At 57.2% G+C, this 16,697-nt stretch overlaps 1 protein-coding gene across 4 annotated transcripts; it reads right to left on the bottom strand.

The window, feature by feature from the left end:
- Nucleotides 1-3,277: 3,277 nt before the first annotated feature.
- On the bottom strand, nucleotides 3,278-16,358 carry LIMD2 (LIM domain containing 2). Of its 4 annotated transcripts, XM_050715419.1 has the most exons (6): nucleotides 9,622-9,668; nucleotides 8,952-9,164; nucleotides 7,531-7,675; nucleotides 4,915-4,959; nucleotides 4,536-4,675; nucleotides 3,278-4,065 (listed from the first exon to the last, which is right to left on the bottom strand). In XM_050715419.1, the coding sequence occupies exons 3-6, from the start codon at nucleotides 7,570-7,572 to the stop codon at nucleotides 3,906-3,908; spliced, it is 387 nt and encodes a 128-aa protein (XP_050571376.1). In that variant the 5' UTR covers nucleotides 7,573-7,675; nucleotides 8,952-9,164; nucleotides 9,622-9,668; the 3' UTR covers nucleotides 3,278-3,905. The 4 variants fall into 4 exon arrangements, with proteins under 4 accessions (XP_050571376.1, XP_035423872.1, XP_050571378.1 ...); XM_035567979.1 differs by lacking the exons at nucleotides 8,952-9,164; nucleotides 9,622-9,668 and adding an exon at nucleotides 16,158-16,358; XM_050715421.1 differs by lacking the exon at nucleotides 8,952-9,164 and having other exon boundaries at nucleotides 9,626-9,695.
- Nucleotides 16,359-16,697: the final 339 nt, after the last annotated feature.

The raw sequence follows: 16,697 nt of genomic DNA, 5'->3' as shown, positions 1-16,697 counted from the left end.
ATAAAGGTTTTTGGGCGCCTGTCAGTTTCGTATTGTCAGTGACAAGACCAGATCTGTGCTGTGGAGGGAAGGAAATGCAGGTGGCAGTCTGCCATTGTCTATGATTCAGATGAAGCCAGTGTTGCAGGAGTCGTCAGTATCCCCTGGAATAGCCTTTTGCTGCTATTAAAGGTGCTGTTCTCAAGCTCTCTGTTGCCTTGTAGCCCAGCGTGTCACGCTTTCACTGCAGCTCTCGCTGCTTCCCTCGCTCCTGTGCTGGGGTTAAGCTGCTTTCACTGTGCCAGAGCAACAAAAAGCAGCCCCAACAGGGACAAGGACACGACTTGAAAAGAATTCCAGGTAGTTCATCTCTGCACGAGTGGGTGCAGGTCCTGTGCAGCTTCCTCGAGTAGGTCTGTGTGCAACATCGTCCCCCTAGCTCTTGCTTCACTTACCGAATAGTGCTGGCTGCTTTCTGAACCCAGCTGATGCTCCTTGTCGCTCTGGAGCATCTTTGTCCCAGGCGGGCGTGGGGTGCCGCTGTGCGGTGCTGCTGAGCTGCTCCAGGGGGAGCACAGGGTGCTTTCCCCCTCGCTCAGCTTCTCCAAGTTGATGGCTGGCTTCTGGCCGCTCCAACTAAAAAGCTGTCGTAGTGTTTGGCAGCTGTGTACGCTGGGAAGCTGTGGTCTTTCTCTCCTTCGTGGTACTTAAGCTGTTAAATCTTACACTTACGTGGGGCCTGAGCACGCTGGATCCTAGGAACTGCAGGCACACAGCACCAGCAGATCGCCGGGCTGGACTGCTGTTCAAGGGAGGCTGGTGGCAGCTGGGAGGAGGGAAGATGGCTTTTGTGCTTAAAGACAGAGATTTGAAGCAAGGGCATCACGGTGAGAAGTGAATCTTTAATCTTTGTCTTATAAAAACCTCTTTGATGAGAAATTTCAAGCTGGGGTTTCTGTACTGCTGCTTCTTGGTACTCCCTGGGAATGTAAAGTGTGCATTGTCATCTGTGCAGTGTACCCGCCTTCAGACTTATCAGGCAGATCAGATGAGCACAAAGCATTGTTTAAAACGTCTTCCCATGTATATTACCACTAGGATTTCCCTGTGTACAGAGCTGGGCATGTTCATCAGGGAGGCAGGAGTTTGCCTTTAGCTGCTTTATGTGCAGCAGCCGTTCTGTGAAGGGTGGCTGGGTCGATTTTGGCTGTACCCGTGTGTGAATTTGATATTAATCAGATTTCCTTCCGTCCCCTGAACTGTGCCTGGGTCAGCTTGCTGCAGCCCATTTTGGTGATACATGGGATGTTGGTTTGTGTTCTTCAAATGAGAAAAAGGAACTGTGCAGAAAGCAGTGATACAGGAGATACTGTATCTTTTTGATCTATATTCAAAAGACCTCGCACCTCGCAGTGTTTTATCTGTTCCCTCTGTTTCTGCTGTATTGCCAAGAGTTTGCTGTGCCTGTATGAGAAAGGAGTATGGAAAGGTGTGATTGTAAAGACTGGGGATTGCTACTGTCTTTAGACAAAATCCCAAATTTCAGTTTTTAGAGTGAAGGGAGGGAGAGAAACGGGACATCATTGTTCTTCCTGTTTGATGTGGTTTTTGTTTTTTTTTTTTAACTGAAAGCCTAACACTTGGAAGCTTTTTTTCTCCCTCCCCTACCCAAAAATCATCTAGTATAGTTTAAAATTCTTTGTATATAATTTCCCTGCTGTGTGGAAAAGAGCAGCAGCCTGCCAACGTGAGAGAATGGGGAAGTGAAGCCAGCACGAAACAGGAAACGAAATCGAGGAGTCTGCTTTCATTTTCTAAGCCGGGGTTGCTGAAGGAAGGGACCAGAACCTGACAGGGTCATGAGGCCCCCTGCACAGAGCAGCAGGCTCTTGGTGCTTTCGTTTGTGTTACAGTGAATCCTACAGGGTTGGTCAGGAAGTGGCTTTTGTTATGGTGTAAGCGTGGTGTGTGCTGCATGGCTTTTGGTGTAAAGAGGAGTCAACAGCTCCCGTGCGATGGCGGTGGTTAGAAGCACTTTGTGAGGCTCAGGCTCCAGGGTCTGTGTGTCTAGTCCTTGCTGTGCTGGCACTGGAAATCCCCAAGCAGTGCCCACCCCACAGACCTGCCTGCAAAACCTTTGAACTAATGAGGAGAAATGACTCCTCCACCAGGATGAGCTCCTGGGGTCATCCAGCAGGCCTCTCCTCCGAGATCAGGTGGGACTGTGAGAGGCCTAGAGGGAACGGCCTCACATTGCGCCAGAGGAGGTTCAGGTTGGAAATTAGGAGACATTTCTTCTCAGGAAGAGTGGTCAGGCATGAAATTAGGAGAAATTTCTTCTCAGAAAGTGCAGTCAGGCATTGGGACGGGTTGCCCAGGGAGGTGGTGGAGTCACCGTCCCTGGGGATGTTCAAAGAACGGTTGGACGTGGTGCTTAGGGACATGGTTTAGTGGGTGACATTGGTGGTAGGGGGACGGTTGGGCAAGATGACCCTGGAGGTCTTTTCCAACCCTAATGATTCTATGACTGCAGCCTGCTTCGCCAGTGAAGGAGAGCCGTGGAAGAGCCTGGCCATCTGCACATACCCCGGGCCCAAAAGGACTGAGGGTGAAGTATTGAGGCCTCCAGCTCCCCCGGGAGGAGCACCACAGTTACCTGGGCTAAGACACATCTGAAGAGGCACCGTCGGTTTCCCGGCCCATCCCCATCTCTTCCCCTCTTCGGTGGTTTCTTGGCTGGGTCTGGGTTCTCCAGCAGCATTTGGTGGTGGACAGGACCTCAGCAGGAGCTGGTGTTGGGCTCTGATCAGGCCCTGAAAGGCCCAACTCCCGCAGTATTTAAAGCCATGAGGTTCCTCACTGCTTTCTCTTTCAAGCTAGCCTTGTAAATCCGTGTGTGTGGAGGCAGCAGGTAAATTATAATTAAATGCAAACCCACCTGCTTTCCCTAATTCCATTGCACTAGATCTCCAGCCTGACAGATCTTGCCAGGGGAAGCAAGCAAGCCACAAAGTGTACGCAGGGCAAAAGGGCAGATATAATTCACGTGGCAGTGAATTCCCTTTGAGGGTGGTCTGGGCTCCATGTGGAAGCTGATGTGGTTACAGCTGCAGCTTCGGGTTGGGGCTTGTAGCTCGCAGGGTAGTGATGCTGCTCAGGATTTCACATCACTCAGGATTTCCACACCCAGGAATAGTTTCTTGGGACTTTATGGGCAGGAGCTCTTTCCACAGCAGCTGCCCAGACCTGACCGCTGCTCCCACCTCCCCGTGTCCCTGGGAACACAGGACAAGACAGGGAAGGCTTGGAAACCTTGTATTACAAAAATAAAAGAGCGCATGGCGCAGTGTCACACGTGAAGCCCTGCTGGGCTCCAACGCAGAACGTACCAAAGAAAGGCAAATATAAAAAAGACAGACACTGTTAAACAGTCGCAGGGCAACATCCTTAAGGCTGAACAATCCCAGCTGAACGGAGCTGATGTAAACCAAAGACCCTCCTTATTCAGAGCCCCAACAAGGCAGAATCGGTGTGGCAGGAGCTGGGAGCTCTGCTCTAACTTACAGGCTAGGTTGGGGCTGGCTCTTAGCCCCCAGGTCTCCTTTTCCATTGTAGCAGGCCTGAAATGTGTGAACAGGGCTGGGGCATTCCCATGGGGGCAAGTGCTTCTGGTCTGATCTCATCAGGGAGAGAGGGCTTCAGGTTTGGGGGCTACACCCCACTCACCTCCGCCCTGTCCTTAGGGTCTGCATGACCCTTCTAGACATCCTCCAGAGGCCTCAAAATCGGGCTGCCTCCCTTCCCTTACCGCCCACGGGTGCTTGGGGTCCCCTTTGCTTTACATCAGCTCAGTTAGCTGCCGGCTCAGCAGTGCTCCGCGCCGTCTCTGCTGGGCTCCATCCAGGGAAGGCTGGGCTGGGTCCCACTCACGCCGTCTTGGTCCCGCTCTCCACTTCCTTGTGCACCCACAGCTCTTTGTGCTGCTTGCGCCCGAAGCCCTCGTCGTAGTTGCCTTTGCTCTTGAAGAGCTGCTGGAAGTGGGGCTTGCAGTAGAATTCCCCGTGGAGCGCCGCGTAGCTGCCCAGGCTGGGGAAGGAGAAGGGGTTGGGTGGGCAGCGGGGCACAGCTGGGGGTGCCGGGGGGCTGGGAGGCTCAGAGAGGGGAAGAAGGAGGAGGGAACATGCTGCCCCTTAGCAGGAAGGGCCAGCTGCCTGCTCCGGGCTGCTTGGGGTCTTGGGGCTGCTGTGAGCAGCCTGAAGGGGCTGCAAAGAGGGGTCCTGCAGGGCGGCTCAGGCTTTGCCCTGTGTCACCTAGGAGGAAGCTCTGGCATCCCCGTGGGGCTCTATCCCTGCTCTCGAGGGGAAAAACTCTTCTCCCGTACCAGGTGGGATTAAACTGGGACTTGGGACCAGATGGGACCACAGCCCTTCATGCTGTGATCGGGAGATCGAGGGCCTATCCCTTCCCTACAAGAGGAGGGGCTGCGGTGGGCAGGCGGGTGCACTTTTTGGAAGAGCCTCCCCTGCCCCGGCTCGGCGATACCCGGCACGGCTCACCTGAGCTTGGCGTGGCAGTGCTTGCAGCAGAAGCAGGCGTTGTGGAAGACAAATTTATCCGCCACCAGCCGCTCCATGGGATAGACGGTCTTCTGGCAGGCAGTGCACATCTCTTTCACCTGCGCCTTCAGGCTGAAGGACTGGGCAAGGGGAGAGCAAAGGGAAAGAGGGTGAGGAAGGGGGTTTGGTGGTCTGGTGCCCATCTCACCGTGCAGCCACCTTCCACATCATCCCTGCTACCATTTGCTGGAGCACCGGTAAGCCTGAAACAGCCCACCGTCGCCTCCGCTGACGCTGGGCTGGATTGGTGCTCAGGCTTTAGGTTTCCATCCTCTCCCCCTCGCCATGAAGCAGAAGAGCACAGTAAAGCTGTAGGTACCTTGGAGCGCTGCACCGTGCTGCCTCCTGAGTTGTTCTTTGCCTCCTAAGGAGAGATGGAGCAGAGAAATCAAAATGAGAGCCTGGACTAAGGGGCTCGGTGCTGAGCTGTGCTAAAGGAGGAGCAGCAGAGGATTTGTAAGGGCAGCTGAGCAGCAGGATCTTGGGGCATGCCAGCAGCCTCTGCCTGGCCATCACAGCACCTGGTGACAGTCTCTGAACTCATTTGCCCAGAGGCCGTGACCTCAATCAGGTCCCAGTGTGCAAGTGACTGCTTGCACTGTGCTGCTTTTCCTGAAGTGACAAGAAGGAGGAAAGGAAAATAGAAAAAGAGGGAAAGTCATTTATATATTGCAGAGAGCGAACTCGCACCAGGAGGCCGTGGGACTTCCCTGGGGCCGTGGGCACAGAGCGGCCAGCTCTGCCATCCAGCACTGCTCACTGAGGCTTGGATACAGCACATGCCACGGCTTTGTTTCGTCTGGGACCAAGACGTAGCAAACACACCAGCTGCTTTTTTTTAGCAGAGGCAGCACATGAGCACAGACCCAGGGGGTGCCACGCTGTTGGCACTGCAGAGCACAGCCCCGGGATCGTGCAGCTCTCCCCATCTGCAGGCAATCACTGTCCTTGGCTACCTACCATGCACATCTCAGGCCCACAGGGCTGGCATTAGCCCCTCAGCGAAGCAGAGGAGTGCAGCTGAAGCAACCCTGCTTCAAGATCCCTTGGACAGAGAGGGGGAAAGGGCTTTGCAGAGGGGCTGCAGCAGGCCCTGTAGCAAAACCCCTCTCTGACCCGCACTGGGAAGCATCACGTGCTGCCTGGTAAGCCCCTTAGCTAACAACAGCTGTGTTTGGGTGTGAGATGCTGCTCGTGTCCCTTCTGCCCAACAACTATTTACCCCACGGGGCTGCAGAGCGATAATTAACGCTTCTCGTGCTGGAGGTGCACCGGGCTCAGCCAGGTTTTTTCCTGCAGTGGGAGGGTGCCAGGCTGGCCGTGTCCCCGTGGCACATCCAGGGTGCCCCTCGCCCTCACAAAGTGCGTTGTGCTGGGTGCCCCTCGCCGGATGTTTTGTGTCTGAGCTCCCCTGCTGGCGCTGCTATCAGCCAGGCGCTGCTGCGCTGCGCAGGAAACGCCAGCGCCGTGGCTGAGACCGAAAAGCTTTCAAAAACCCCCGCAGACTCCACGTGTATGGGGCAGGAGGGGGAACGGGGCACAGGCAGGGCTAAAGATGTGCTCTGCTGCCTTCAGCTGCTTGGCGGGGGGACGTTGCTCAGCCCCTGCAGCTGTGGGGGGAGCAGCAGGGCAGATGCAGGCACTGAGGTGCCCAAACCTCTGCCCCCAGCACCTCCAAGCGTGGTCTCTGCACATCCACAGGGGTCCCATCGTGAAGTCCCTCTGGTCTGCAGCTGCAACAGCCCATCACCTCCCTCTCCTCCTCCTCCTCGCTTGCCCCCTGGCTCAGTCACCTGCAAGTATTTCAGCCTCCCTTTGCACTGACGAAAACACCCCCTTCTTCTTTCAGTCGGGAACAAAGGGTGCATTTTTTAGTGCGTTTTTTAGGCGGTGTGAGCCAGCCGGGGCTGCTTTGCGACAGCTTCCTTCATCCTCTGCACTCCTCGTTCCCAGGGCAGTGACCTGGGAGCATCACCCCACTGCCTCCTCGTCCTTCCCTTGCCACTGCCTTAGCTCTGCTTAGGCAACGCGCCCCAGCTCTCTGCCCCCAGCGTGATCTCCCACCCCCATTCCCCCTGCTCTGCCCTTCCTCCATTTCTCCTTTGTATTTTTGGAAGCGGTTTGTCTAAGAGACACACAGGAAGCTCTCACTTCGCTAAGCTGCCTCTTCAGACGTTTCCCAGCTGCTCGCACTGACTGAGGTCTGCGCCGTGATTTTTCTCCCTCCTGCTTGCACAAGGCTGGAGGAGAAAGCCAAAATCAACAGAGGGACACAGGCAGCGGGGAGACTCGGGCCGCGTAAAACCGGTTGCGTCCCTCGGCACTGCTAAAGCAACCCCCGGTGCTCTCCGGAGGTTAGGGTTTGATGTACTCTTCCTAGGCTCAGCTGACCAGAGCGAAGGAAAGCGCTGCTGCTTTGGAGCTGGATCGCATCCGTTCCCAAGGCTACAGGCAATCCACTGCCGCTCGTCACTTCTCGGCAGCCTCCTGGCTCCGATCAGGCTCACTATCTATTTCGTATCTGATCCATCCTCCCCCGGGGAAGGGCCGTATCCTGTCCCAGCAGGGGATGTTCTTGAGCTTTTATGTTTTTCCATCTTCGATCGCTCCAACCCTAAGCAGCTCGCATGCTCTCAATTGTGATCGCCGAAAGCCATGGAAACACAAACAAACAGCCGGCAACTCAAGACAAGAGCAGGGTGAGGAACGGGCTGGGCCAGCGCCGGGATGCTGGCTCCGCAACGTGCTCAGCAAACAGCACCTTCTGCTGGAACATCCCTGCCCCTGGTCCTCATGTCTCAGTAGCAGCGACTGCGCCTTTGATGGCTCTAAAATGCCAAGTCCTGCACACAGCTTCCATGCCCAACCTTCCACCCCGAGAACAAACCCAGCTGGTCTGGAAATTCGCATACAAACCACAGGGGACGCGACGTACATGAGCCGGGGGGTTGCTGGTGGCTTCCGTGGCCTGGAACATGGTCCCTTGCCCTCCTCCGTCCGCTTGATCCTGAGCTTGAAGCCTGTGGCCCGACGGTCCCTGGGGAGGTGGCTGAGTGGTGCAAGGCGGCCTCTTGCAACACCTGGAAAGGAAATGTCAGCAGGATGAGGCCGGTTTCGTCACCCCAAACCCAGCAGCTGCTCGGCTCTGCAGGAGCCGCTTCCTGCTCAAAGCTTGCTCTGTGGGGTCGGGGCAGCCTCTGGGGTACGGGATTCCTGGGGCACACCCGGCAGGAGGTGCAGGTCTGGGGTACGGCTGGGTTAGGAACCTGGCAGGCGATTTTGGGTGCTGAGCTGAGCCTAGCATGCAGCTCAGTACCTCTAGTCCCCTTTCCTATGCAAAGATATTGGGCTAGGATGGCAGAGGGAGACGTGTAAATGTGACAGCTTCTGCAAACAGCCTCCAAACCACGCGTAGAAGGCGATTACCAGGCAATGGCCAAGCTGTTGGCAGCGAGGATAAAGGATGCAGCTTCCAGCCAGAGCTGCTGTCCTGCCCAGGCAGTGAAACTAGAGCCCGGAGTTTCACTGATGCAGCCACCAAAGGATTGGCGATGCTAAAATCACAAAGATAGTGATTTTAGTCTAAATGTGGCCCAGAAAAGCCTCGCTGAACAGAGATCACAGCTCAGCGGAGTGGGTGACGGGGACTTTGTCCTTTCGGGGTGCCCACGTTGCCTTGAGGCTGAGAGCAGTTCCCTTAGAGGCCGTGGCCTCCAGGTGATGTGCTGAGCGTCCAGGAGGCTGAGTTCAACGCGCCTCTGACCGCTTTTAATGCAGCACAGAACAAAACAAAACAAAAAAAGCCACAAGCATTGCAAACTACCTCCTTTGGTACAAGACAAAAAGGCACTGACATCCTCACGGGGGTTTCCCCGTTGCACCTTAACTTCAAAACACCCAAAAAAGGTCAGGGTTGATGAGCCCTGTTCTGCACATGCGGAGCTGAGCACCACGAGGTGCAGAGGGAGGAGCAGAGCACCGGATGCTGAACCCGTGGCCTTAACCCCCGACCCCCCCATGTTGTCCTGGGTGCAAATGGGAGCAAAGGGGTGGCTCTGCAGGGACAGAGAGGTGCTGGGGGCTGGCAAGCCAGCACTCCACGCTCTTGCTGATCTTGGGTTTGGGGTTTGGAGGGCTCTTTGGTCCCCAGAAAGTCCCAACACTCCTCAGCTGGTTTCAGGCGTGAGCAGCGCCCAGCTGAGCACCCAAAATTAGTGTCTGCTTTCAGAGTTCAGCTTTGCTCCGGGTCCTGGGCAGCAGCAGAGGAGCCAGGCTCACCCTCGCAGGCCAAGGGGCTGGGCAGCCCCTGCTGCAAATGTTTCAGAGCTCCGGCTGAGAACACGACTCCGATTTTACCTAAATCATTTCCCGTCTCCTCTGCGGTTCACTTGTTATTTCCTGCTCACGAGCAGGGCGGGTGTTGGTGCACACAGGCGGCTGCCATGGCCCATGCGCACCGTGGGCTGGGCAAACGGGGCTGGGGGTGCAGTCCGAGCCCACGGCCCCTCTCTGCCCACCGTGTCCTGGTGCAGCACCTCCACTCTGACACCTCGGGGGTGTGCACGGTGCCTAAAGCACAGCACAGACCCTAAGAGGAGCCTGAGGAACCCAGAAAACCCTGCTGGTTTGCACCCACCACGTGCCTCGAGCACAGATGCACAACCCTCGCCCTTCTCACCTGCCTTTCGCCCTCTCCCCTACAAACACATCTCCACCCCCAGCTTCCCTTCCCCTTCCCCTCACAGCTCATCTCCCTCCCCTACCCCAGCTGCCTCCTCCCCATTTTCCCCCCTCTCCACCCCTCTCCCCCACACGCACACACTCCCTGGCTCCTTCCACCTCCTGTTTTTCCCTTCACCTCTTTTCCCACATGCAGCCTCCCCCCAGGCCCCAAACCCTGTTCCTTTCCACACCGTCGCAGTTAACCTGACCCGCGGTTTGATGCTCTCCCCCCCAGACCCACCCTCCATGCCCTCCATCCCTCTGCCCCCATCCCTCCCCGCACACCCTGCTCCCAGCCCCGTACCCACGCTCTCCCAGGCTTTGTTTTGATCCCTGTGGCGTAGCAGCCCCGCGGACACGAGCAGAAGTTGCTAAACGTCCTTCCTGCCGCGGGGCAGGAGGCAGGAGTACAAATCTTGCAGGGGAAGGGTGTGCTGAAGCGATAAGGGAAACACAACGAGTTCGAGACCACAGGAGGGATTCTCAGAGGCTCCCAGCTGCTGTCATCGCTGTTTCAGGGAGGGGTTGGTCTGTACAGGGGGGGATTTGAGCCCCAGGCAGTAAACACACGCAGAGGAACCCCAGTGGCACAGGCTTTGCCTAAGGACACATTGCCACATAGGTGTTGGGAAGTCTTCACATTGCCAGGGCAATCGCCCAGCGCGCTGGAGGGGCTCACCGATTTTCTGAGGACCACAGGACAGCATCTGTGGCAAGGCAAGGAAGTCACGGCCAAGGCTGTGCTGAAGGCTGGCACTATAACTGCTAGATCTGACTTCTCCAAACCTTTGTGCCCCAAGCCTCTTAGCCACCTACCCGGCCCAGGAAGAGCAGGACACAGTACTGACTTCTCCTAATCATGCAGCCAGCAATTTTGGGCTCAGGATGGCATGAGAACACCTTCACCCTACACATGCTGCTCTTCCTGCGTCTGATGACCCTCCAGACTGGGCTTGTGCCCTCCGCCCAGGGGGATGGAGCAGCCTGGCAGCAGCGCTGGTGGCCACAGTGTGGCGAGCACAGAGGGGCTTGGGTCTCAGAGAGGTTTGGGTCTCACAGGGGTTTGGGTCTCACAGGGGTTTGGGTCTCGGTGGCACTGGGGCCAGCAGGATGCGCTCAGCACCCAAGCTGCCAGCTCCACCTGCTCACAGCTCACTGCCAGCAGTGCCCAGCCTGGCTCTGGGGGCTTTCTTGGTGCTCTCAGCAAGCTCGTTTTTAGCTCAGGACCTCAGGGTTGGAGCTCGTGTGGCACCTGCAGGGGACATGTGCCTGCCGCCCTGTGAAAACAGCCGGAGAAGCGCCGCAGCTCTGCCTTTTGGCACTGACCAAGGAGCTCTTTGGGCTGAGGAAGGCAGTGCTCAGCCCAGAAGCGGCCTGCTCACAGCAGCGTTTGTCCTGCAGCCTCTTCCGTCCCCGCTCACCTTCCTGCTTGGCCCCTGGGGACAGACGTTAAGGACAGGGAAGCGTTTGGAGTGGCCCCTCCAGGAAATTCCCCAACCGACTGGAGGATGGCGGCATCCCCCCGACCACAACCTGCCTCCAAAGCAGCCAGGCCAGGCGTGGGGTTTTTCCCCCCTTCTCCTAAACCAGCAGGGCCGCCCAGGCTGCCCTCAGTGCCTTGCCAGCCTGGTCCCACGGGGCCCCCAGCGCGGAGCAGCCCGCTGCTGGCTGAACGCCTCTCCGAAAGCCGAAGGGTTTCCGCTACAGGAAAGCAACGTGACTGCAGAGGGCGAGAGGCCCCTCTCTGCCATATGGTTCCCATTAGCAGCCCTGTGAAGTGAATGTTTACTGCTGGGATCGCTGGGCCACGGCAAGAGGCTTTCCCAAAAACCAAACGCAGCACAGGGGATCCGGGCCCCTTCCTTCCCCGTGTCCCAGGAGGATGCTGAGCGTCCCGGGCAGCACGGCAAGGCACGGGCAGGGGCTCAACACCTCGGAGAGGCTGTCAAGCCTCTTCCCCATGAAAATGAGCACCACAAATGTCCCCACGATCGTGTGCAGGATCAGTGCAGCTTACACACGCAGGCCAGCCACTGACCAGCTCAGCGCCTGGCTTTGTGGCAGGGCTGCAGGGAAGGAGCTGGATGAGGCCAACCCCAAGCCTGGGGGTCACCAACTCGCTGCACAGCTGGGCCCTGTTCCTACGGCCCTGGGGCATCACAGCCAAACTACACCATGAAGAGCCAGCATCAAACGGGCCAGCACCTGACCAGGGGGCTCAGCACCTCCGGTGCTGATTCAGCTTCTCAAGCATGGAAGGAGAGAGCGAGCTGCATTTGTGGGGGGACGGTGGAGTGAGCCCAGTGGTCGTGACTCCAGCCTTGGCCATGGAAGACTTTGTCAGCTTCAGATCTTGGCTCCTTGTGTGGCTTCAAGCCAACCACTTGACCTCACCAGTATCAGCTTCGGGATGCTTTGACTCAGGACAAAGCACTCCAGGGAGGACCAACAGTGCCACTGGTGCAGACAGCCCTGCCCGGCTCAGCCCCGCCACCCCGAGCTGCTCCTGCCCGCACCCCACAGCCCCGCACTACCTTCCACCAGCCTGCCCCACTAATCCCCTTTCCATCCACGTCCCGCGCCTGGGCTGCCTCCTGAAAGGCTGCCAGTGGGCAGGAAATCTGCAGCCGAAGTGCTGAGGGATGCTGACAAGGAATACTTGTGGGGACGAACAGGGCTGCCTTTGTCAGGGCACCGACAGGGGGACCCACGCACGCGAGGAGCAAGCCCAAGGGGAGCCCCTGCCCACCCCTTCTGCTCTCCCACCTTCAGCCCTGCCCGGCTCTGCCTCCCAGAGGAGGTCACAGCCCTGGAAGGACCAGGGCAAGGGGATCCAGGCTGGTCCAGCCCCTGCCTTGCTTGGAGGGGGCAGCTGAGGCAGGAGGATGCTGCTGGGATCCATCCATTTTCCAGGAGTGGAAACTGAAGCATGGAGCAGCCCATTCCTTGGCCCGTGGCCATGTTTTATGGCATCCCTGAAAGATTAAGGTCTGAAGAGAGTCTCTGCGCCCTGGGATCTCCTGTCTTGCTATGAGTCAAGATTGAGTGGACAAATGCAGCAGAAAGCGCGCTGGGAGGCTGGGATGAGCCTCTTTTCCAGGCAGAGACGAACCTTTCTCATTAATGATAGAGCAAGCAGCAATGGCCAAAATTGCAGGTTGCGAGGTTCAGATTGGACATTAGGCAAGAACACGTCACAGGGAGAAAGGCCTGGAAGCTCTGCAGCATGGTACTAATCAAGTGCCATATAAACCTGGTGCAAAGAGGCATGGGAGGCAAACAGCAGGCCATGCTCCCTCCCTTCCCTTCTCGTTTTTCCATAATCCCTTCTACAGCCTCATCATGTTCCACCTGGAAACCTCACCTTCTGGTTTCCTGCCTAAATGTTTATCCGTTTCCTGGCATTATGCTCCCAGTTTGCCCACCCTAATGTTTGCTTCCCAAAAGTATTTGTAAAGGCTGTGCCTATCGGCCTCCTCTTTCACCAGGAGAAGCCAACCCCTTTTACTCTGTTCTCCAGTCCTCCAGCTACTTTGGTGGCTTGCTGCAGGCGGGCGGATGCCCCGCACTGGAGGAAATGTCAGACCTTTATCTCTTGGTACGAATACTTCTCTGGCACCACAGAAAACATCTGGCCTTATGTTTTCTTCTCTCACCTCTGCCAGTGATCCTAGATGCTCATTGTTCTTCACTTCTTCACAGGCAAGTGCCCTCCACTTGCTGAGGTCCCCCTGCCTACAGCAGCTTCTTGTTGCAGCTCCCCGGGCTCAGCTCTCAGCTCAGCTCTCCTTGAGCCATTTCTAGGAATCTGGCTCACCTTCCTCTCTGCTGATCTGTTTTTCCTCCCCATAAGCAGACCTCCTGTGTCCTGCCAGCATTGCTCCAACTCACCTGAGCACTAAAGGGACTGCTAACATGTTCAATTTTTAGACCTCTCCTTGGGGTAGGATCCAAATGTCCTCTTTCCATTTTGCTGGCTCGTCTTTATCCTCTTTCCTATCTCCACCTGAAGTCATTTCCCTGGGGCAGTGTACCGAGGGCTTTCCTTAACTGTGGACCCATTAGCCCACGTTGTTTTGGAAGCTGGTTATCACATCCAAAGAAGATACTGAGGCAACTTGACATGATCTGTGTTGAAACCACGCTGCATTTCATTCTGCTTCCCAACCTTTAATTCCTCTTCCAAAACCTATCCTAGAAACTTGCTTTTTATTGTATTCCAACCAATGGACTTGTAACTTCCCATAATTTCCCCTTTCCCCAAACATAACCTGTAAGTGTTATGTTGGCTGATCTCCTCCCTTGGAATATCACCGGACTTTGTACTTGCACTTCCTACGTGGGTTAGCTCATATCTTGAACAGAACTCTGAGAGCCCCATCAGCCTGGGAGCTGGTGCTGCTCCACCACCTGCAGCAAGAGCAGGGGTGAGTTCTGCTCCAGAAACCGAAACCACAGCACAACCTCTTCCCATGGTCCCTCCACACCAGCCCTGAGTGCTGCTGTGCTCTCCCGCGTTTGCTGCCCAACACACGGATTGCATCCAAAAACTCAAGCCACCAAAAATGGCATTCACATGTCAAGTTTCAAAAAAGCTCTTTCTTTTTGAGCTGACCCGTCTATTCTCCGTTCAGCCTTCACCTCTGTCCCCTCTTGTAGGATTCAAGATGCCATACAGCCCGGCGTGGGCTGGGGCTCTGCAAAGCAATGGGATTGCAGCGGAGCGAAGAAAGAGCGCGCCGGGCAAAGCGAGCCCTGGAGAGGCTGTGCCAGGGCACACCAGGGCTTGTTGAGGCTCTTGTGTCTGAAAACCCTTGAGCCGGCCATATGGAGAGGGTTATGGGCACACCAGAGGAGTGAAAAACACATCTAACTTGTGTTTAGTAGTGTTTGCAATAATCCCTTCACCCAGCTTTAATGTTTTCCATCCCAGCGCTGTGCTAGCAGCTAGGTAAGCTCTGCAACACCCCCAGACGGCAGATAGAAATGACTTAGCTGGAAAGTGAAAGGCGGACACCTCTGGGAACATGGCAGCTGCCTGACAATGGGCAACGCTCTGAAAGCTGAGGATGGGCAAAAAGGAGAGGAAAAACCCCACCGCAGCTGGGCCTGAAGGGGGTATCTGTAGGCTCGCAGAGCTGACACGCCGAAGGAAACCAGAAGTGGAACTCCCTTCCCTAACGAGAAGTCTCGTGGGACTTCTGTTGACCAAAAAAGGTCAGCAGCCTTGTTTTGAGCCTGGTGAAAACGAAGATGCATCCCGTCACTTCGCACCCTGTGCTGCGCTGGCCCACGGGGGTCCCTGCAGACCCTCGCTTCCTAACGGGGATTTGATTCTTGCGGGGCTCCCACTGAGGAAGGGCATTAACGCGGGGGCAGTTTCAGACTACGCTCAATCAGTTACCCTGCAATTATTATTTTTTAATCTGCATTAACAATGCTGCAGACATGCTCTTCCTGGCCTTAAATACGTGGCAGCTCAGCTGGGGCACCAGATGTCTTCCCTGGGAGAGCCCTCGCGCAATGTCTTCGGTGGACAAAGCCCAGCTTCCAAGGCATGATCCAGGCTGCTGAATTAGCCTGCTTTTCCAGAACTGCTGCCCACCCCGCGAACAGAAACCGGTGGAAAAATTGATCAAAAATGTGACCTGCGAGGTAGCTTAGCTGGTCTCAAGTGATCCAAGGGGATTGCAGAGAGAAAGCCGGTGGTTACGGTGCAGGACTGCGACCTAGGAGACCTGGGGCTGCTCCCAGCTCTGCTGCTAATTTCGGGGTGATGCTGGGCACATCATTGCATTTTTTTTCTGTTCCCTTTCCCCTCCCCAGGCTGAAAACAGAGCTGCTCTCCTTTGTGAAGCCCTGGGAGATCCCTGGCTGTTCGGGGCTGTGTCAGAGCTCGGGGTATTTGTGTTGTAATTAAATCTCACAGTCGTGCAACAGCCTCCCCAGGGAAGTGATGAAAGACCTGTCGCTGGAAAGGTTCAGGGCCAGGCAGGATGGGGCGCTGGGAGACACATCACCGGGAATTAGAAGGCATCAGCCGAGGGGGATAAGGGACTTGGGATCTAACAGGTTCCCTTCCATATCTGCTCCTTCCGATCGGCTTAATAAAATGGATCTGTCCAGCCCCCCTCCAGCACACACTGCAGCGCACAACAAAGCGGGAGCTCAGCCCAGTGCGGGGACACGAACCCCGAAACGCTGCGAACCCCGACCCCGCTGCAGCCGTGCCAGCGCCCCCAAGCCCCTGCTCACCCCACAAAGCACCAGGTGCAGGTCCTGCACCCCCCCAGCCCACGCAGGGTCTGGGGTGCTCGCCCCCTGCCCCTCCCCAGCAGCATCGGCCCCCCCCCCCCAAAAAAGGTGCCTGGAGCTCCGGCAGCAACCCCTTTTCCCCACCTGCCTTCAGGGAGCAGAGCCCCCCTTGTGCTCCCCCCACCCCAAATCTGCTTCCCGCGCCCCCCCTTGGCTGAGCCTCCTCCCAAAGCAAAAGTTCCCGGCGCATCTCCTGCCTGGGGGTCTGACCTCCGGGGGGGGGGCCGTGCATAAGGGGGGTGGAAACCCCCACCTGCTGAGTGGCCCTGGCCAGCGGCGCTGCTTTTGGGGCTCCCCCATCTTCACATCCCTCCTTTCTCCCCATCCCTTTCTCCCTGGGTGCCTGCCTCTCTCCCCCCCCTCACATTTTCCCTCTCCCCCCCCATTTTCCCCCCTCCCCACCTCCCCAACCCAGCCGCCATCCCCACGCTGGGCGAGCCCCAACGCTCCCCAGATTTCGGGGCGCCCACCCAAGCTTTGTCTCCCACCCAGCGGCCCCGTTCTCCCCGGCAGAGCGAGACCCACCATACGCCTGGGCTCCGCGGCGGAGGTGCCGAGCGGGAGGGCTTGGCCCCAGTGGGGTCTGGCCGTCTGTCTGTCCGGCCGTCCCTTTTGGCCGTGCCTTTTGGCCGTGCCTTTTGGCCGTGCCTTTCTCTGCGCTGCAGAGGCCGGGGCTGTGGGCGCGGGAGCGTTTCCTGCGAGCTCCCACGGCCGCCTCGCGAGCCCTTTTATCGCTCGGCCGCCGCGGTGATTGGTTCCCGGCTTCGTGCCGGCTTCGAGCCGCTGGCTCCTTTGTGTGAAGCCAACCTCTAACCCCAGCCTCCCCCAGCCCTCTCCCCGCGGCCTCCCCAGGCCGGCAGAGCGATGCCGAAGCCCCCGGCCCTCCGAAGGTGCCCCCGAAATCGGCTCTTGCCCAGCCTCTCCCCCCCCCCCGGCTCCCTGCCACGATGCGCGGGTGAGCTTCGCTCGAGGCCGTGGGCTCGCTGGGCTTGGCACGAAGCCACGCGAGGCATCCTACAGGGATCCTACAGGATCTGACCCTCGAGGATCCTGCAGGATCTGACC

Source organism: Cygnus atratus, chromosome 25 (assembly GCF_013377495.2).
Source record: "Cygnus atratus isolate AKBS03 ecotype Queensland, Australia chromosome 25, CAtr_DNAZoo_HiC_assembly, whole genome shotgun sequence".
NCBI classification, from domain to species: domain Eukaryota; kingdom Metazoa; phylum Chordata; class Aves; order Anseriformes; family Anatidae; genus Cygnus; species Cygnus atratus.
Note: the sequence above shows the minus strand (reverse complement) of the source record. Positions and strands in the feature narration are given on the sequence as shown.

Coding starts and splice junctions, on each gene's coding strand:
- LIMD2 (XM_035567979.1), bottom strand. CDS start 7,572: ATGTTCCAGGCCACGGAAGCCACCAGCAACCCCCCGGCTCAT. Junction 4,676..4,914: donor GCACGGTGCAGCGCTCCAAG/GTACCTACAGCT, acceptor CCCCTTGCCCAG/TCCTTCAGCCTGAAGGCGCA. Junction 4,066..4,535: donor CACTGCCACGCCAAGCTCAG/GTGAGCCGTGCC, acceptor CTCCTTCCCCAG/CCTGGGCAGCTACGCGGCGC.